General features: G+C 36.3%; 1 protein-coding gene across 6 annotated transcripts in view; it reads left to right on the top strand.

Annotated features, from left to right (window-relative positions):
- DOCK4 (dedicator of cytokinesis 4) overlaps positions 1 to 21,256 on the top strand; it is a 233,927-nt gene that overhangs the window by 178,604 nt on the left and 34,067 nt on the right. For 4 of the 6 annotated variants that reach the window (XM_071733657.1, XM_071733658.1, XM_071733655.1 and 1 more), the window contains exons 28-35: positions 5,641 to 5,716; positions 6,962 to 7,062; positions 7,890 to 7,948; positions 9,975 to 10,123; positions 11,707 to 11,792; positions 16,784 to 16,810; positions 16,979 to 17,074; positions 18,787 to 18,847. In XM_071733657.1, coding sequence (XP_071589758.1) covers positions 5,641 to 5,716; positions 6,962 to 7,062; positions 7,890 to 7,948; positions 9,975 to 10,123; positions 11,707 to 11,792; positions 16,784 to 16,810; positions 16,979 to 17,074; positions 18,787 to 18,847 — 655 coding nt within the window. The remainder of the gene's footprint in view (positions 1 to 5,640; positions 5,717 to 6,961; positions 7,063 to 7,889; positions 7,949 to 9,974; positions 10,124 to 11,706; positions 11,793 to 16,783; positions 16,811 to 16,978; positions 17,075 to 18,786; positions 18,848 to 21,256) is intronic. The other 2 variants (XM_071733659.1, XM_071733656.1) reach the window with 1 other exon arrangement.

The raw sequence follows: 21,256 nt of genomic DNA, 5'->3' as shown, positions 1-21,256 counted from the left end.
CTCATCTTTTAGTAATCTATGTCATGTTGTTTCTAACCCATCTAGGAGGTGAATTTATGTCGAGTTCTGTCAGGCAGAGAAGATGGGCAGAAGCTGACAATAACTTCTGGTGGCAATTGGCCATGAGAAGCCAATTGGATCAGCTAAATGGATGTGGTAACACACAATTGCATAGGCATGGCTGCCAGCAGGTGTGATGTAAACAGAACTTTACCAATTCAGAATTCAATAACTTCTTTCTTAGGCATTTGTTCCTTTGTGGAGTAAATGCTGGTTTCCTATGAAACAAGGTTGGCCAGGTGTACTTAAAGGTGTGGTGTGAACTGGACTCACCATTCCTATTTTGTATCTCTGTGGCTTCATTTCTCTAGGTTTTTGAGGCAGCAGAAAGGAAAATCCACTTCTTTTCTTAGCTGTAGAGCACTGCTTTTTCCAAAGCTGTTTCTGAACGGGCAGTCCTTCCTTTTACTTGTGTTCCCCACTGCCTTTTCAGTGGCTGTCTTCCTTCAGCTTCCCCAGGGTGTTCAAAACCACAGAGCCACAGAGTTGTAGCTTTGCTGGAATTGTCCCAACGCCACATTTTTAAGTGTAAAGACAAGAGCCTTAAGCCAGGATGATAAATGAGGGCACTAATAGGGGTGGCTGTGTGCTCTTCACCCTGAGCTTCACTTGATGAGCTGAGCTCTTCCAATGGTCTGAGACTCTTCAGGATTGAGGGCAGAACTTTTTGAACACCCTGCTGCTCTGCTTGTCTAAAAAGCGAAACTATAAGGTCTGATCCATCTTTTTAAGAGCATAATAGAAAAGATCCAGACTGTTAACAAATTACTTTAACTCCTGCTTCGTAGGAATAAAATGACTGTCATCTTTCCTGTGTCAGTGAGCTGCCTCTTGGCTGTTGAGGCTTCAGCCCTTTTCTGAAGGCAGAGTGTGTCTTGGGAGCTTCACCCAGCAGTGCAGTGATATCACAAGCAGCACTGTCTTGTCTCTTCCCAGACCCTAGAGTGATATGAAAATTCCAACTGTCTGTTTTTTAGAGAAAGAGAAAATTAGCCTGTCTGAGCCTAGGGAAGAAACGAGTCGTAGGAAGGATATAATCAGGCAATAAGCTTTTCCTGAGGGGAGTAAAAAAAAAATAAAATAGTGGGTTTTTTCCTCTTATTTATGTATGCAGAACTTCAGTTACCTGAAAGATTCCTAGGCTTAAATAGTATAATTCTTTCAATATCTAATATTTATATATAAAAATATTGCTTCCCGTGGCTACTAGATTTCTTTTCTTGTTGCAGTGTTTTCAGTAATTATGTAACATCTGATACTTAAGTGCTGTCTGATATTAAAAAAAAAACGAACAAAAACCAAAGAACAAAATGGAAGATACTGTAAGCTCAAGAAGATAAATCTGTAACTATCCAATATTCAAAAATATATTTTGAAATGATGCATGCATGATCTATAGTTCTGAATGTCTGGATGCCCAACATGAAAAAGCATTATGGCTACCATTATAAAACTAATTGACTTCCAAAATTTCCGAAATAAAGTAACATTTAAAAAGGCAGACTTCATGCTAAATCAGAGGAGTAGATCTTTTTTGAATTGTGTTCTGTGATGGAAGGAGAATAACATTAAAAAAAATCCTTAATGTTTATTAGTTGAGCAGTTTAACAGTTGAGCAATGAGACAGAAATCAACAGTTTAAAACTGCATAACCATGTAATGTCTGTATTGACATTCATTCAGCATACATTGAGCAAAGGAAATAATTACTTATGGTTATCCATGATACTAACATGGATATGACAAAATATTTTTTTCTATATACTATAGAAAATATAATTTCTTTCATTATAGGGATAGAGTTTGTGTGTCAACTAGGTTGTAAGCTGTAGCTTGCTGGCCCTCTAAGCAAAGCTTCTATCTGTAGCTCCAAATGAACATTACATAATCTACAAATATGTCTGAATCAGTTGCCTAGTGCCTGAGAGGAATCCAAAATTGTGTAATAAAATAGGCCAGACTAAAATTGAAGCTTCTGGATTCCACCTTCATACTGTCTCTCTGAACTGGAAGTCACTGTGTAATGGTCATTCACCTACGTTGCCCTAAGGTTAGGAAAAGAGTCACTTATCTAATGCTTTAATTGACTGGCATCTGTTGAGAGCATTTAAACAGACTCAGATGACTTTCAGGTATGTCAAGTTTGATTAACAATTTAAGTGAAGAGACTGTTGGAGAGCCAAGTGAGTTTCTATTGCTTTCTTGAGCAAAGGTTTGATATTTATAACATGCTGTGCCTATGTATTATTGAGCAATGAAGTAATTTTCCCACTGCTCTCAGTATGCAGGAAGCTTTAATTTTAAAGATCTCTGTATGATTAACTATGTATATCCTTTCAGCATGTTGTTGAATAGTAGAAATGCTAGATCATACAATTAGGTCTCAATTTGAATTTATAAACATTCAAAATGGATGATGCATATTACTATTTATAGCAAAATAATCGGTCTATAAGACTTGCTATATTTTGTTGCTTATACTAAAAATCCAAATGTATCTGCTGACAGTTGGGCACAGGGACTTTAAACAGAGAATCCTTTTGGCTAATTCAGTGATGACTGCAAGACATTATTATTTTTTAAAAAGTAACTCAAACAGAATACACAGTAAAGGAAAACATTGAATTAGCATTAGTTTCATCATTATGGCTGCTTTGAAGAATCCTGTTAACTCCCATTGGTGTGGGAGTCTGAGACTCCTACAATGAACAAAAATTCTTGCTTTTATGTAATACACAGTGTTTCTAACAATGTTCTTGCTTTTATGTAATACAAAATGTTGCTAGCAACAGAACCTGACATTCAGACTGTCACAAGAAGCAAATATATGCATAGGTATGCATGTATGAATAAGTTTATATACATATAACAATGAATATATATACTTATATTTCTGAATCTACGTTTATTTAATTATTAAATATGAAAGATAGTTTTTTTCTGTTCAAACACCTCTGTGCTGGAAAAGATTTCATTTTGAAATAGCAAAGGATGAAATGGGAAGCTAATATTATGTATTTGTCCCATGACAGAATGGAAAAAAGAAAGCTCTCATTTTCAGCATTGACTGCCCAGGCAAAAGCCAGGTTGCCAGAGCACAGTCCAGGCAGTAAACCAGTTGTTGAACTTCTAGGGCCTGCTTTGGATTTTTCAGTTTGGTGCTGGAGATTTTGCTATGAAGATTCCATGGAAAAGCCACTCTTGTCAAAAATGCCTTGACTGAACCTTCTGTGTTAGAGCCAGTTTAGCAGAACAGTTCAGTAGCTAAAAGCAGAGGTTTTTCTCCTGTAAAAAGTCAGTGGTTCAGAACAAACATGTAGCAGCTGGTAAGAGGAAGAAAATCAAGTCTTGTCATAAACTCAATGTTTTCTAGTTTGATACTCAAATGGATTTTAAATAAATGTTGTTGTTTTGAAATTGTTGGCTGGGAAGCAACTTGGAATGTGAATATTGGACTGGATCAGGCAGCTGTCCATCTGTTCTCTGGCTGCTGTCTCTACTTTTTGTATTCTTGCTTTTTTTATAGCGCCTACGTTATAAAGAGAACCCATAATGTTTCATGTCCTACCTGATTTTAGCTTCTCCTGTGGATTCAGTATAACAGTTTGTGCATCAAAGATGGCTTCATCTTTCTAAGTACAGTTTTGAAGTTTTTTTTATCTACAACATACATGCTTTTCCTCTACAGACCCCCATTTTGTCAACTACATTATGTCGTGTCTTAGGCTTACTAATTAAATCAAAGTGGAGCTATGTTGCCTACACTAAGAAGTAATTTTGTTGCAGTTCTTGTATTACTATACAAAAATTCTGAAAAAAATCTTCTAAAAATGTCATTTAAGATTTCTAGTCTAATTTTATTCTCATAAGGATTTAAGCATAAGGATTTCTCTTCAGTTTCACCTGCTATGGAAGGAATGTGGCAAGAAAGGGGTCACCTCAGACATAAATAGAACTATGTAATGTAAACTTGGCAATATGGTTGCTGTCCTTGAGATCTTGGTGGAAAAGTGAGGTAAACTATAAAGATGAGTGCTAAATGGGGAACACCACTTGGACAGAAAAGCTACACTATAATTGTTCAGAAATTAATGTGTATGAAAATAACATTTGAGCAATGGAACTGGGAACGAATGGAACTTGAGACTTAAGCAGTGTTCTAAAAACAGTCTCAGACTTGGCTGTTACAGGTGTTCAGACACATCAAACCAGAAGTTTGGCAGGAGCAGTCACTTTAAAAATGGGGAAATGGAAGCAAATAGTTGAAGTAGTAATAAGTGAAATAATACTTAGCCATTTTGTCTTTATAAACTTGAAATACATCAAAAGTGCCAGAATAAAAACGTAATTTATCTCCTGGGTGGGTTGGTTAACAAACAGTTCTCTAGTGTTGTGAAGCTAAAAAAATACTATAACCATAAAAAACATGTATTACTGTTATTGTATTTTGTCTTGAGTGCATTGCAAAAATAGTGAAAAAAGAAGTCCAAAGTATGGAAAAGGAAAAGATTTTATCATTGTAACTGCATACAGGTCAAGAGCCCTATTCAAAGAAGTGCTAGATATATTAGCAGTAGATAGAAGCTAATTAAATGAAATATTTAGATATAACCTTTTTCTCAGGAGGTCTGTAAACAGTCGACTGTTGTAAAACAAATGTAACAGTGAGAATACCACTCTTTGTTTATCTTTGTTCATCCCCCATAAGTACCCACTTCTGACTACTTTAAAAAAGAATTTAATGGTTTATACAGATTTTTGGTTTGACCACATATGTTGATAGATTCAAGTGCTGCAGAGGTTAGCTTAAGGGCTCAATCACTGAAGTGAATTATATTTAAATAATTTTTAAGGGTGTGCTGTTTTTGTAGATTACCAAACTTGGTTGCTACAATGAACAAGGCTGTTATTGACCTCTGATGACAACCACTGTGAGAGTATTTTGGTTATATACATTTATCTAAGATTAATATAATGCAGTTAAGTGTCAATGTAGGGCAATGGGTGACTGTTTGCCATGTACAGAACAAGGATCTTTAGAAGCAGATCTCTCTTGCAGAGTTCATTCAGTTTAGCATTTGTCTATTATCATTAAAAAGTCTGTCCACAGGGCTGTCAATATTGTACATTGGTAATTACACTACCTATTTTATGTTTATAATCGATACAGACATATTTTCAGCACCAAGAAAGCTGAAACCAAATTGTATATATTAGTGCTAGTAGGACATGCTGTGTATTAAGTCTGATGGCAGCATTATTTGCAGAACAAAATTTATGGTTTGTCTTTTTGATCAATTATATACACTTATACAGAACATCTGTTTTCAGCACATATTCTTACATCATACCTAGTTTTGGCTTTGGGGTTTTTTTTGTTTTTTTTTTTCCTTAATGTGCATGTTTTCTGTGAATAGCTGCTGTTACTAGTCAGGTATTTGTATATGCTAGGAATATAGCATTTAATGCCACCTTCTGTGCTTTGTCTGTTTCTTCCTTGGAAAGGTGTCTGGCTCTGAGTATTAAATATGAATTTTCACCTAATGAAAACTGTTGTCTTTTTCATTCTTTTCTTCCCAGTGTGATCATTACTACAGTCTTGTACCTTTCGGATGCCCTTCGTAAAAACTTCTTAAATGAAAACTTTGATTACAAGGTAGAGTAAATGTGTCTAAAATAAGATAGATGCAATAGCTGCTACATCATTCTCTGGCTTGTTTCTTATTAAATTTAGCTCCAGCATCTAAACAGCTAGAAAATGCACTAAATCTGGAATTTCAAGTGCTCAGAGATAAGGTGTTGTTTTTTTTTTCTAAATACAGGACTGTTTTAAAAGTCAGGAGTACTGTGGGTTTTTTTAATTTCTTATTTTTTCTGTTATTTCAGCCTCTCTGTTAGACTACTTAGTCAGAATTTTTTGCAAAGCAATTTCTTAGATTATAGGAAATAATTTTGTTATTTTTTATTTTGGTGTTATTGCAGAAAGGAAAAATATTCAAGTTTTTATTCTATGCAAATTTATAAAAAAAACAGGTTTGCATTTCTGTAATTTCTCTCAAGAACAATTAACATGCTGCAGAATTGAAAATACAAAATTATGACACTACTGAGTGTAGTTGAAGATGTCAGTGAGTACCTCATGTAGTCAGATGTCACACCGACAAAACCTCATTAATTACAGAATGATGCTTTTAGGATTCACATCTTATTACTGTCCTGCAGAACTACAGTGTATGGAATACAGCCCTCCATACACCACTACTTCTTCCTGACATGGAGCATCTATAATTGGGTTATAATAATTAATATTTTAATGCATTTTCATTTTATCTTTAAATTTGTCTTTAAATCTTCTAAGTAGAACATTCACTGTCTGATTTATGTTGCATATGCACAAAACATCTGTATATTTGCAATATGTTAACAAAAATTAGCTTTGGTTTTGTCCAGTGAAGCCTACAACAAGTGAGACTTGCAAATAATATTACAAAGTAGGGTGAGTCAGAGAATGACAATTCTATTATGCAATAGCTTTTGATTTTTGTTTGTTTGTTTTGGGATAAAAATCATAGCTTTTTGTAGTTTTCTATTTAGTTATACCAAAAAATGTTTGCAGACTTGGAAAGTAAGTTTTTTCTGGTTTGGGGGGCTGAAAAAAACCTGCAACTCTGAAACCTTTGCATTTATGAGATGTAGGATATGTAAAGCAGATGTATTTCTGCTGAATATTTTGGGGCTGGTGCAAAGTACATTTGGATTCAAAAAAATTTAGTCAGAAATAGTTTGGGTAATTTATTAGTTGAGACTGAAAAAAGTGATATTTGAAAATTTGCATCCTGACTGGTCATAAAATGGTGGTACTGAGAAAATGAAATAACCAAATGCCATATGCTTCTTGTAGATATGGGATTCCTACTTTTTTCTTGCTGTCATTTTTATAAACCAGTTATGTCTGCAACTGGAGATGTTCACACCTTCCAAGAAGAAAAAAGTTTTGGAGAAGTAAGTACTGCTGTCAGCTTCTAGAAACTGGAACTGATCAAACATTTCTCAACATGCGAGGCATGGGAGGGTACAGCAAAGTCTACCAAGACAACAACAGTAACAGTATTTTCACTGATTAGAATGAGAGTTGGCTCTGGCCCTCTGTGTAAGTCTTCAGAGCAAAGTCTACCAAGACAACAACAGTACCAGTATTTTCACTGATCAGAATGAGAGTTGGCTCTGGCCCTCTGTGTAAGTCTTCAGAGCAGAGAGCAGCCTTCATGGAAGTATTGAAATAGCTTCAGATATTGGGACCAAAAGAGCCAGGTTGTAGCAGTGCCAAGACAAGTTTCTACTTGATTCATAAGTTGATTCACGCTGGTTCAGGTGTTTCTGCCAGGCATTGTGCTGTTGTCTCTATGAATTAATTGCATTTCCTTAAGGCAGAACAAACCTATTTGTTCTAAGGGTGACAGCTACAGCACATGACTGCAAAAATCAGCTTTTGCTTCCCAGCTGCATTCCTGATGAATACCAGTTAGAAAGCACTACTACTTTTGACCATATTGCGAATAGACCTGGATTTAGGACTCTGGCTTTAGCTGAGTGTAATGGAAAGAGCAACAGCTTGGAAGAAATCACTTTTAAAGTAGTTTTTTTATGTGGTACAAATGAGGCATTTTATTTAACAATGTTAAAGAATGGCATGTAAGCTTTATTTTCCTAAATGGTCTTTCACTGTTTTGCTTTCTTAGAATCACAGAATAATTTGAGTTAGAAGAGACTCTAGAGGTCATCTAGTCCAACCCCAATACATTAAAGTGTTCTTTTTTTAAATATTGCAGGTATGGTGACATGCGGGTAACAATGGGATGTGAAATCTTCAGCATGTGGCAAAATTTAGGTAAGTAATAAAACACATTTCATGAAATGGAAAAGAGTTATTATCTCTTCACCTATTAAATACAATTGCCAATGAAAGAGGAGTTGTTGATAATTAAGTTCACATGAATTCTTTATTTAAGTTTAGGGAGATCCTAGTTATCTATAGTTCCCTACTTTGTAGCTAAATTCAGCTTTCTAAGCCTTGATACTGTATCTGACCTTTCCCTATTTCTTCAAAGAGAAACTAAAGGATACCATCAGAGAAAATTAGGAAAGAAAGTACTGCTCTTTTGGGGCAGAATTATTATGCCTGGAAATACACTTATGCTCAGAAGTTTATTTCTCTTGCCAAACAGTTTAAGGAACAGACATATATCTTAATTCTTGAAGCTGTTTTGAGATGCTGGATTTGCATCAAATCTTCCCCAAAGTCCTAGTTGGACTAAAATATAAAGGCATAAACGAATCAGTGACTGATGTATAAATGACACATTGGACAACACATGAAAAATATATGCTTGGATATAAACTTAGGAACTGTGCAAACTGTTTGAAGGCATGAGCCTCAGAGAAATGCAATTAGATGTTGTTTGTGAAGAAAGTAAAACCTGAGTAAAAGATGTGGACTCTATGTTTGTCATCCTTATATTTCAGTTATTCAATAATTCACTTGATTGAAGGGCTCATTAAATATATGAAGGCCATTGTAGTTGCTGAGACACTGTCACCTCAGTTCTATAAACCCCCAGCAATATATGTAGTTGTGAAAATGCCCTGGTCTTTCTGATCAGCCTGTACTAGAAAGAATAGTGTTCATAATAAGAAATATTATTAATATCTTATTAACATTTGTTAGGTAGCATATTTTACTTTTACTCACTCTACTGCATCCCTCTTAATTATTTGGCTACCTGAGGAATATTTCTAAACTAACATATCAAGGATCCATTCCTGAGTCCTGTCTTTTGCTGCATGCTAGAATAAGACCTTAGTGTGCATCATCTCTCTACATATGTTGTTTCCTGATGAACTGAAACTCAGTATATAACCAAGGAGGGACTCATGATGCCTCTCAATAGGACAGTGTTCCATGGTTCATCTGGTAATGTGTCCAGTGAAACACTGTAGTCAAGATATTTCATCTAAGTGGTGTTATATTGGTCAGCATTTTACAGTTTGCTTGGCAATAAGAGTCATCATAAGCCTTGATCTTTGTCACCTTGCTTTCATATGGATATGCATCCTAGGATGTTTTCATCAGATGGGATTCTGGGTTTTCTTTGCACAAACACCAAACAGAGCAGCAGGCAGGAATTACTGCCCACTGAAATATCCAGAGGTAGGCTGGAATGGAAGTGAGATTCCAGCTTGGAAAGTCAGTGCATCAGGATTCGTAATCCCCTTGTTCTGAAAATATCAGAAGTCTTACACCTGGAGAACTAAAATGAAATGATCAGTCTTTACTGTATGCCATTTCTAGCTCTCCTGACAGCAACTTAGGTTTGCAGTTTCTGAGTAGAGTAAGGTGAGTTAGTGGAATATATTCAAGCACTGATTTTAAAAAGAGTTTTTTTGAGAACAGCTGAGTCACATCTTTTCCTGCAGTCAAAACATGTGCTTCCCTTTTTGTACTCACAAAACTAAAGATAGGTAAAAATCAAAGTACTTAGGTCTTTTTTGATGAGTATGTAATTGAACAGTTAACCATTTTGTAAACACAGGAATGCAGAGTTTATAAGCCAAACCATGCCTTTGAAAAAGAAAATAAATGTTCTCCTTCTCAATGGCAAACTTGGTATACAGCTAACCCAGTCATTTCTGAACTCTGTTGCATAATGAAAACTGATAAATTGTATTTGTCTTATGTCTTTCTATTGTCTGTGCACTTTGGGCTTAAGAATTAGCCCATGATGTGATGGATACCAGATTGAAAATCTGTAGACATTTGGAGGCCTATTTTTCAATTCCTCAGATAGTATTTGGATTGCTCGATCTCTCACAGGTCACCTAATTTACATTCAAGTTCATGTTCATTTTCACTGTAGGGGAACACAAGCTTCACTTTATTCCAGCATTGATTGGCCCTTTCCTGGAAGTGACCTTGATCCCTCAGCCAGACTTGAGGAATGTAATGATTCCCATTTTCCATGACATGATGGACTGGGAGCAAAGGCGAAGTGGCAACTTTAAACAGGTACTGTATGGGAAGCTGTTTGTTTATGAAGCAGGAATGAAATTCAAGAACTTGAGAGGGTGCTGATCTCAACCATTGGTGCTGCAGGGTGGAGAAGGTAGCCACAATATTATACTTGTTGGAGAGGATTTTCCAGGGTTTTCCCTTTATACTCTCCACAATAGTAAAATATGATAGTTAATGCTGTCATATTAGTAGTGTAAGATGAGGGGTAAAATCCATGGCTTGTTAAGGCCAAGAACAAAACTTGAGTTCTTTTCAGCAGGGTGGGTTTTGTTGTAGTTTTTCTCCTCTACTTTATAGAAGTACAGACTACTGGTTAGATGGGATTCAACTAGCTTCCTTTACAGTTAGTACTAAAAAAAGACCAGATGATTCTGCTGAGGGATTTTATTCTGCAAGGATCCATGTATTCTTGCTGCTCAAACACCTTCTTAACTGGCTAGGAAGGAACGACCAAGAGTGCCATCTGCTTCCACAGCTCCCACTCAGTTTGTTCAGGCTGCCTCAAACCATTTCTCAGTGCCCTCCTTCCTCCTGCTTCGAATGAAGGAGAGCAGAAATATTTGAATTACTCCCAGGCAATCATAATGCTTAGGGTGGGAGCTGGATCTGAAACACAACAAACTATTAAAAACGGTGGAGGACATGTGATGTAAGTAGGCAGCTTTTCCCTATCAATATATTAGATAATAGTTAAAAATCACCAAGAAATTTTAACTAGGGCTGAGAAGAAGAAATCCCCTTGTTCTGTTTCTATGTGTTTTCAGCTTGGCTTTAAGTTTAAACTGTAATAGATTTTCTCTCAAATAAAGCATCTTGACAACAGCTTGGTTTCTTCCTTAGGTTTGTGGTTGCTAATATATTACTGCTGAAGAGAAGGTTTGAAAAATTAACACAGAGTGTAGCTTCACCTCTAAATTTTTTATAATCAATACACTTAAAATATGATATGTTCTCAAAGTTTCTTCGATAACTAATATGTAAATCCAGCAAATTGGATTTCTAACCAAATACACAGGCAGGTAAGGAAGGTTGGGAAGGTAAGTCTCAGCCCCCAGGTGTTCTGAACAGTACAGGCATTTTAAAAAATAAATTTATAAAAAATGAGGTCCAGGTCAGAAAAGATGATATTTGTATTGAAATCTAAGAAAATGGCTTGTGCTTACAGCCCTGCAGTGAGAATTCAGGCAATTTATTTAGGCTGTGTGCTTTTTGTCTGACTCCATAAATAGATAGCTGCCTTAGCAGCAGCAAATGCTACTCAGCCTGTAGTTTTAAAGTCACGTTGCTCAATTTAAATTAGTTCCCTCCCTCAAAAAAAAAAGAAAAAACCACACCACAAAAAAACCTAAAAAAACACACCACCAAAAAAAGAAAAACCCACAAACCTTGGGAATGATAACAGCTTCAAAGAGATGAAGTGACTTATCATCAGATTTACATGATTGACCAACAGTTCTAAGCATATTCTAAGATATGCATTTAGCAAAGTCTCTTGCATAAAACCAAATCTTCCCTCAATTTTCTCTAATCTCATTGGGGGAAAAAGAAGCTCTTTACACCACACTTATATGTTGCAGGTGGAAGCAAAACTGATTGACAAACTGGACAGCCTCATGTCGGAAGGTAAAGGTGACGAAACATACCGAGAGCTCTTCAACAGTATGTGAGTAAATATGCTTCTGTTACACTACTTCCTTGAGTTCTGTTGCTTGTGTCTGATGCTGATACCGATGTAGAGATGTAAAGCTTAAACCAGCTGTGAATCTCTTTTTTATTTTCTTTTTTCTCCCTGAAAAAATGAGGAACAAAACATTTTACAGTGTTGTATGGCATCTGTGAAGTCTGACTGTATCTCATGCATACAGCTATGATTGGGAAAGGCTAAATCTGCTAAATCACAGAGCCATTTATTTCTCTAACTACTAATTTTAAAATCAGAAAAGCTTTGTAATTGCACAGGGTGCGGGTAGAGCTTAAATGGAGCATCTTAAAAGCAAGGCATGAGAATTCAACAAAAAGCTGTTAAATAAGTAATTTGCTATTGCCAGAAATGTGTACTCACCTATGTAATGTCACTTGTTGATTTCTTCATTTATACAATTTTATTTATTCTGATATAATTAGTCATTATTTTTTAATTACTTGTTAAGATTTTGGTATATTTTAATAAATGGTGTATCACAGAACTCCAATAGGAAAAGCTAATAATGCTGAAATTCCTAAGGTTGTTCCTAAGTTTTCCCATTGACTGAAATAAATTGCTGTCTCAGAGTACAGGTACAAAATAACTAACTGACCTCTGCCTCTGTTGTTCCTCAGAACTCAATTCCACCTAGGTGGAGATTTCATTTATTTCTGGTGTCTTTCATAGAAGATGTAATTCAGGATTCCAGGCTGTTTATATGGCTTCTTAAACATTGCTTCTTCTTTAAGTATTAGTTTTAGCTCTGTTGTCTTTGCTTAAATAACAACATTCAGATCTCGGTGTCTTTGGATAGCAAACATAAAATAATCTTAAGTCATATTGAGTTGAAAAAAATAGAGTTCCTATTTATTTGTCATATCCAGAAGCAGAAAGTAGTAGGCAAATCAGGCAGAATATTATGGAAATTGATAAATAATGGTAAGCTACAGTACAGTATGCTAAAGCAGAACTTCCATGTAGCTGTTCATGAATTTTTTCATAATCTCAGTAAAGATAGTAGAAGGTAAAATTATTTCAATATTTTAGCAAGACAGTATTCTAACTTCTAACTAAAGTCATTAAAGGAAAAACTCTTAATTATAAAATGAAGTCTAAATGCATTCTCATGTGCAAAATGCATCAGGATGTCTGTCACTGAAATAACCTAAAATTCTATAAGAAAGCATGTTGGAATGAAATATAGATCCTAATTTTTTTACAGTTTTGAGTTAGATTTAAACTGGGGAATGTTAAACAAGATACAGTGAAAAAATAGTGAGAGCCTTCTATAAATCTAAATGCTAAAGACATAGGCATAGTAATTTAAATTGCAAAATGTCTCACAGCATCAGTGTACTTGTTTCTGTTCTGGTATAGCAGAAGTTAAAACTAAACTCCTTGGGAAATTTCAGAGTAACAGCTCTGTAAGTTCTGTTCAAGCCTGCAAAAAATAGTAATATTATTTTTTTTATCTAAGTTCAATTTGACTCCACATAGTAACACCTCTCAAGAGAAGATCTTGCAGAAGATATTAATCTAAAATGGATGACATAGTGTTCTAGTGTATGTGAAGGGAAATTATTACAATCAGATGGACAGTTTAGGGAGCTGAATGCAAGGGACAGGGGTAATGGGTAATTTGAACTAAGAAATAACAGAGTGTCTTCAGATAGGGCAAGGAACCAGACTTGTTTGGGCTGAAGTGACAGAGATGTGGTATGTATTTGATGACTGTGGAACAGTAATATAGTTTTGCAGCAAGCAGTTTTATTGTAGTCTTTATGAAACAGAAGGCTGCAATATTAACCTGAACTTTCTCAAGGTTTAGCATGGTTAATTTTGCTGGGTACAGCTGGGAGCCAAGGGGATGCAGGTGCCTACTTTGGATATAGTTTAGTAACTGCAGTGGGTGTGATACTTTGAGGTTTTGTCATGCTTTTTGTTTATTTTGCCTGAAAGTGAAAATGAAGTTATATATCTCAGCTTCCATGGTAGCTACTTTTTTCCCCATAGACATTCACTGCTTCTTTCCCTTCAATATCTTCTGTTTTCAAGGATTAGTTATAAGCATCTCTGGAAAAATTTAAACTACTATATGCTTAGAATCCACTGCTAAAAATGGAATTATCTGTATCGGATGAAAAGACATAGTGAAAGGAAGGGGAAAATGACTGTTTTAAATCAGTGTCTTTCTAGGGACTTGAATGTGACCACACAGTGATTAGCTCCTGATGGCATTTGAAGAGCTGCAAAGCCTGGAGTGGTGAACATTTTGCTATAACAAGAAACTACATTGTAATTGCTGCCCTGTGTAATTGTGGTATGAAAGGTGTCCTGGCCTACATTTACACTGTTTCACTGCAGTGGAATTCCTCAGTTAATTAGCACAGGGAAAAGTATGATTTCACTTTCTGAAACAGCTGGAAGCCAAGGGATATATTCAAGTAGATCTTCTGTTCTCAATCCAATGGATGCTGCCAGTTTATTACTTCTGTAACTGCACACAAGCGATTTCAGGTTTGGAGGTCAGGTGGCCGTGTTACTGAAACACAGAACCTGGGCTAGTGAGCTCCACTGGGGGCCTGATGATGAGACTTCCCTTTGAAGAAATGGGACCTGATATTCACACTGAGCAGGCATTTAATACCAAGCTCTGCCAGTTTGTGGGTGATTTCTTGAGCCATGAAACTGTTATACAAAAAGTGATGACTGACTGCTCCCTCTCCCTGCTATGCTGTCTTAATTACTTCCCCTGATGACTGAATTCAGCACAGCCCAGTCCATTAGACTCTGTCTGGACTGAATCATTCAGAGCCCTTCTGAATATTTTCGTGGGGTTTGGCTAGATCTTCACTGAACTTTTGTAGCAAAGTTTGACTTTTGATCCATCTGACTGGTTGAGGGAACGTCTCACAGTAGTGAGGTACCTGGTAGACTTAGTGCTCCAAAATAGACATCCAGTTGTTATAAGACACCTCTTGGATCAGATGCCTGTGAGATGACTGAGTTAGCCTGAACATGGGTCTAAGAGAGCTCTGATCCTCTGGGTTTCTACTCTACTTTCATTTTCTTGGGAACCCAAGACTGGAAAAAATCAATCAAACAAAGCCCACAACTGTTCAAGTGAGCCCAGATGTTAAATTATAGTAGTAGCATGGTTAAAGGAGATTTATCTCCCTGAGTGCTTTGTAGAATATAGCATCTTGGCTACACTTTGGGACCTGTAAGTAACAGGAATGTAAATCTATTGGAATTTAGCCATGAAGAATCTAAGGGATATATTTCAGTGGCTCTTCAATTCTGAGTGATTGTTCTGTGCATTGTGCTGAGAGAGGTATGGTGGAGAGGGGGAGGCATTCATCAGGAGGCAAGTCATGAAATTGTTGAACTGACGACATTAATGTCAGTTTGAATAAGTACTTTGAATGTATCTGCACAGCCCATTTGTAGAAATTGTATATGCCAATACATTTATAAAGAACATGCATAAGTCAAATGCAGATGAAAACCATCTGTTTTAAAAGAGAAGTCAGACTTCTGTTGTTTTTCTATAGGAGTGGTAGGTAATTATTTTGGTGAATTTAAGTTGAAATGTCGCTGTTCAATACAGAGTTGAAAGGCAATAGAAAGGAAAAATCAGTGCAGTAACCAGTGCTTAATAATGTAGTAGGCTCTACTTCTATTTATTATACACAAAAACTTATACTGAAAGGAATGTAAGGGGTTTAAAAGTGAATTTGCCTGTGCATTCTGTATGGAAAGCAGAGATGTCAGATCAGTGCTTCAGCTTCTAATGTTTAAGGATAGCCTTGTCACCTGTCTCTGCTAGCAATGACAGGTAGAGATGGTCTCTGAATGTGAAGGGATAGTATCTGATTGCCTACTAAAGAGAAGTGAGTCTGAGATCACAACAAGAACAAGATCACAACAAGAACAAGAATGAAGATCCATGTTTCCTCCTTGCTTCTAGTAGAACACAGCTTCGTTTAGGTTGAATTAGTTTGCAGAATTGCATCTGTGATATCCCTCTGCATGTAAGGAGCTGAGCAGAGTTGGAGTGTGCAGTTAGTGCAGTTGGCATGTAGGAGTTACTGGGCACTGGTACATGTTTGGTGAAATTCGGATGTAGGAGTTTCATGGGACTGCACATGCTCAGTGTAGATGAAGGTCAGTGGAGCTGACAGCTTGCCCACTGCAGACAGAAGGTTCAGAGATGCTATGAACAATTCTCTGAAAAGTATATGCATGTGGCAATTTTCAGAGCATTCAAAGTAAAACATTTTCAAGGAGACTCCTAAAATACCTTCATGGTCATATCGGCGGTCTGAGGTCCTGCACCAAAGCATAAATGTAACACAGTTCTGTAGCTAAATATTTCCATGTTTATTCTCAGGAGAGAATATTGGAAATTCATGCTGGAGTGATTAATATTTGATAAACTAAAGCAGTGAAAATCAGAGAACTGTAAAAGAAAGAAGTATTAAATACCATTTTACCAACAGCTCTGCTTGCAATAATAATCTTTTCACTTCAGTCTGTAATCTTTGCTTACATTGGTGTAACAACAGTTGCTAATCAAGAATCTTCTGACAATTTAAGTTAGTGCAATTTTACATGGGCATGATGTGAGAAAATCTTCAGTTCTCACAAGGAAATACTAAGTGAAGAGAGTAAATCATCTTATTAAAACTCTTCCTCATACTTAAATTTAATGCATGCTGAAATATTAGAGAGGAGGGAAAATCTTTGTTAAAAACACCAATGAAGGTATATTGTGTTGATAAATATATTCTTTTCTAAGTATATCTTTAAGCTGCCTGTTTCCAGCATGAAATTATTACATAAATTTTATGTAAGAGTTCTGTTGAGTCTTTGGGTTATTAATATTCTGAAAATTCGCTATTTGATATATTTTAACCTAATGCAGCTAATATAAAAATCATTTGTTTTGTCAATGCTTCCTGGACTAGAATTCCACTTTTTGGTCCTTATCCTAGGTAAGACATTGTTTGCAAATTGTGATTCTTGGGAGGGTGTTTGTAGAAGAAAACCTAACTATCAAAGATGTTGCTGCAGTGTTAAGGTACTGGTAAAAGCAGAGTGGTTGTCATAGTGACAGTTAAAAATAAATGGTGAAATTGTTCTGGCTTCTTTTTTTTTTTCAGTCTACTGAAGAAAATTGAGCGGGAAACATGGAGGGAAAGTGGCGTTTCATTAATTGCCACTGTCACTCGCCTCATGGAGAGGTTACTGGACTACAGGTGAGTGCTTGTCACAGTTCATAAGTAGGATTGTCACCTTCAAAGTATCAGGAGGCAAATGTGGTATCTTGTAGAAATGATGACTGCATGTGGACACATCAACTGGATGTGCTCCACATCTCTTGACAGCAGCTGCTTAGTTAACAGGAAAATGAGACAAGCTGGATGAAAATCAACCAAGTATTTTCCCCATGGTATGAAAATCCAGCAGTTGGTATGAGTTTCCTATCAAGGAATATTGCAACTTTTGCTAGGAGGTTACTGACTCAAGTCTGCCTGGAGACACAGAGCTCAATACTAATCACCTGACAGTTGTTTTACAACAATGTAAAATTCCTATCACACTGTCAGTCATGCTTAGCTGTAGTGTCAGCTAGCACAGTAAGTATGTATACAAAGGTATGATCTCTGGGTGAGGAGCTTGCATCTGACTGTATCACATGAACAAAGGAGAGGGAAATAAGAGACATATTCTCCCTTCTAGGAGTGGGAGGCTAAGAGGGATTTTCTCAGTCATTTGTGAAGCCTGTGTAGAAACCTCAGATTTCAGCTTAGTCCTCCTTATTGCCATCAGTTGTATCACTTTGTGCATCTTAAATGCACAAAGATTATTTTTTCCCCTGATTGCATGGGGGACACATGGTAAGGCTTGGTATTATTGCTGTCCTCACTTCCAGTTTGGAAGAAAAGCTATTTTGTCAAAAAAGAGACTGAATTCTTAATTTATAGCAGCCTGGAAGTGCTATTTCTCTTCAGGACTTGGCTGGACTACAACCTTCAGGGTTCTGAATCCAACATCCTTCAAAACAATTATGCACACTGGTGGTTATGAGAGTATTTGGGGTGATTGTTTTAGCTCATGTATGCCAGAATATTTTTTAATTACATTAAATTTATTTGAGTGAGTGCATAGTCATATCTGCCTGTTATTTTTTTTAATCTCAATATGGTTATACTGAGACTGTTTTTCTCTTCATGGTACTCAAACTCTGTGTGGTTCCATTTTAACTTCTGATCTGTTGCCTCCCCAAACAATAAATGATAACAGTTATAAACTGGTACTGAGGACAATTTGGTGGAACTTGGAGCATTTTCTAGTGAGGTCAATGTGATTCTCTTTTTTTCATAGAGAAGGAACTAATGCTGTACTTCTGTGACCAGTTTAGAAGCAAAACTGTCTCTGAAGGAAGCAGATTCATCCCTACTTATTCCCTTCCTCACTTCACCCTTTTCCTTGTGCCAACATAAGTGTGCTGCACTTTGGTCATCTAACTGACATGGGCTAAAACTAACCCAGCAAAAGATGCTAAGTAACTTACATCTTTTCCTGAGGTTTGTGCAGGCAGCAGTGCAGGACTGGGAATGGGTGCCTGGGAGCAGGAGGGAAGTGGTACTGCCTCTTGTGGCAGTCATGCTGGCTGCTGCTGGTGTGATTTGGGCACAAGGTATGAAGAAACCAGATAATCTCCAGCAGTCACCTAGCAAGTCAATGACAGAGACAGAAAAAAGCTTTCTTGACAACTGAGGTATTCCATGTCTTAGAAAAGGAGGCATGAAATCCCTTACACACCTGGGTCAGGTTTCACCCAAATGCCTTTAGGTTGCATCATTTCAGTCAGCTTCCTGAGTCAGATACATCTGTTCTCTGAGATGAGCTTTGCTGTAAGAGGATAAATGTCATTTCTTTTGACTTGCATTACTTTCTGTTTTAGGGACTGCATGAAAATGGGAGAAGTGGATGGCAAAAAGATTGGCTGCACTGTCAGCCTTTTGGTTTGTATAATACTTTTTTCTTTTCCTTTTTGATTTCAGTTGAACATTGTCTAGGATACAGCCACACATTTGAATAGGGGGTACTTTTCTTCTTGATGCAGTTTAAATGGAAGCTGACAGAATAATACTGCACTTGGGATAACTTACTTTTTTTTTTTTTCTTTAAGTGAAATTGATCCAGTGGGGAGTTAGTCTTCCTTGACATTTTATGGTTGGGCTCTGAGTAATCTCTAGTACTTCTTTATTCAATTTACAGTCTCTCCCTACTGGGTAAGCTTCACCAAATTATTTTCCAAGTTTAAGTAGTCTTCAAGTTCACAGAAACACACAAGCTTTTCCTCCTTCCCCAAACCCAATAAAACTTATGTGATTCTTCCTGTTTTCTTTTTTCCCCAATAACTGGCACAAGCTGGCTGTTATGACATTGTTATTATGGGATATCTTTTGAAGACTGCAGGCTATCTATTTTCTTCCCAATAGAAATGCTGCTGCCAGAAATGCTGCTCAAGACCTTCTGTAGTCATGTTATCATCATTATAACAAACCAACAGTGCAAATTCTTGGTATGAAAAAGATTCCATTTTAGTTTAGAAGATGCATTTTGGCTCTAGGCCAGTTTGCACTGACAAATTTGATGACTTCCATTAACCTTTGAAAGTTTCCATTTTCATGGTGAATGTTTTGGAAATCTATATTTTTAGCCAGGGGAAAATAAAAAAAAAAACAACAAACCAAAACCAAACAAAAAAACTCCTACCAGACTAAGCTGACTTGTAATTCTGCATTTTTTATGTCAGTGAAACAATTTGGTATCACTTCTAAGTAGCAGCTATACATAAGAGAAAAAAGGATTTCTTCATTTGAAAACCAGAGCTCTCTAAATACTGATGTTTACTGCATAGCTGTAGAGCATCTGGCTTTCTGTCAGGATATCTGGCATGATCTTGATCCTGTAAAGCACCTGGATTATTTTCATCCTATCACTAAGGAGTTTTTAAACTATTACTAGCAAATCATCCAACAACTGCACAAAAAGAAAATTCAAAGATTTTTTTAAAAAGCCAGTACAACATAATGCTTTTTAATGGGATTTTCAATGCCTTTTACAGGCTAAAGCAAATTTCATATCTTAATAATTTTCAGACAAATTTGAATACTATTTGTATACCAGAGAAACAAGAAATGCTAAATTTTGAAAAGGAAATTTCAATTAAAGAAGTATCACACAAATTTTAAGACATTTCCTTGTCCATATGATGGGTGAATTGTTTGTCGTCTTAGAAGATGTTTCATGCAGTGAGTAATTAGAGGAATATATAATATAAAAATTATTTGAAGTCCAGAGGAAGAAGCAGTACTTCATATTTCACCACTACTTTGAAGATATTCTGACTTCCAAAGATAATAGATGAAAAGATAATTTTTATGTTGTTTTGCCATAGTGGTATATGCTGTTCTTCCAGAAAATAGAGTTGTTTACCAAGTTATCAAATTAACTGGAATTATGCCATATCATGAAATATGCAGAAGGAGTATGCACCAATAGCAATAACTTAGATGAAGGGAGAAGGTAGGAGCATTTTTCCTACTCTCCCCACCCTCTGGATCATCTGGAATAGGCTTCACATTAGAAATGGTTGTTTGGTAAAGCTGGTTTAAGAGGTGTGTGTCTAAAGGATTTAATTCCTTCTTCATAAGAATCACCTAACTCTAGTTTGAAAGCTGAATTTCTAATGAAAGAACACTTTTATCACAGAGTTGTACAAAAGCATTGAAAATAAACTTTTGGTAATTCACTGAGGAGTTTTTCTCAGGCATCTCTGGTCCTCATGGTTTGATATTTAATTGATATTTCAGGTTCTATTAATTTGAAATGATATATTTTTTAGAAAGAGGATGTTTTCCTGTGTTGCTTTACACTGGCATATGACATCATGCCATTTAAGAAGAACAAGTCTGCATTGCCTCTTTGAATGTTGTTTTCAAGCTGTTTTTTCTTAGGAGAAGAAGTCTTTCTTCATTAGGGAAGTCATTTTTTTTATACCGTGTCCCATTTTGAAGATTACATCTGTTACATTTTATATTTTGAAATACTTTGAATCCTGTGAATCAGCATGATGCATTTCCTGAGCTGTGACTGCCTTGTCTTGCCATGGTCTGCCTGACAGACCAACTGGATATTGTCAGAACTGAGCTTCAGAGAAGAACCTCTTGATTTGTATGGTTTAGACTTGTGACAAATGCATTCAGTGCATAGGGGTAAGAGCCAAGAAGTTTAGTATTGCAGTTCAGTGCTATGTTTTGTCATAATCTTTATGCTTTATTGCTTGCAGTTCTGATTTGTAGGCTGTTTTTTTCATACAGGTGAATAGGAACATACAAATAGTTATTTTTTCATTTTCTCTTCTA

The sequence above is a fragment of the Heliangelus exortis genome, chromosome 1 (assembly GCF_036169615.1).
Source record: "Heliangelus exortis chromosome 1, bHelExo1.hap1, whole genome shotgun sequence".
Taxonomy (NCBI): Eukaryota; Metazoa; Chordata; class Aves; order Apodiformes; family Trochilidae; genus Heliangelus; species Heliangelus exortis.
Note: the sequence above shows the minus strand (reverse complement) of the source record. Positions and strands in the feature narration are given on the sequence as shown.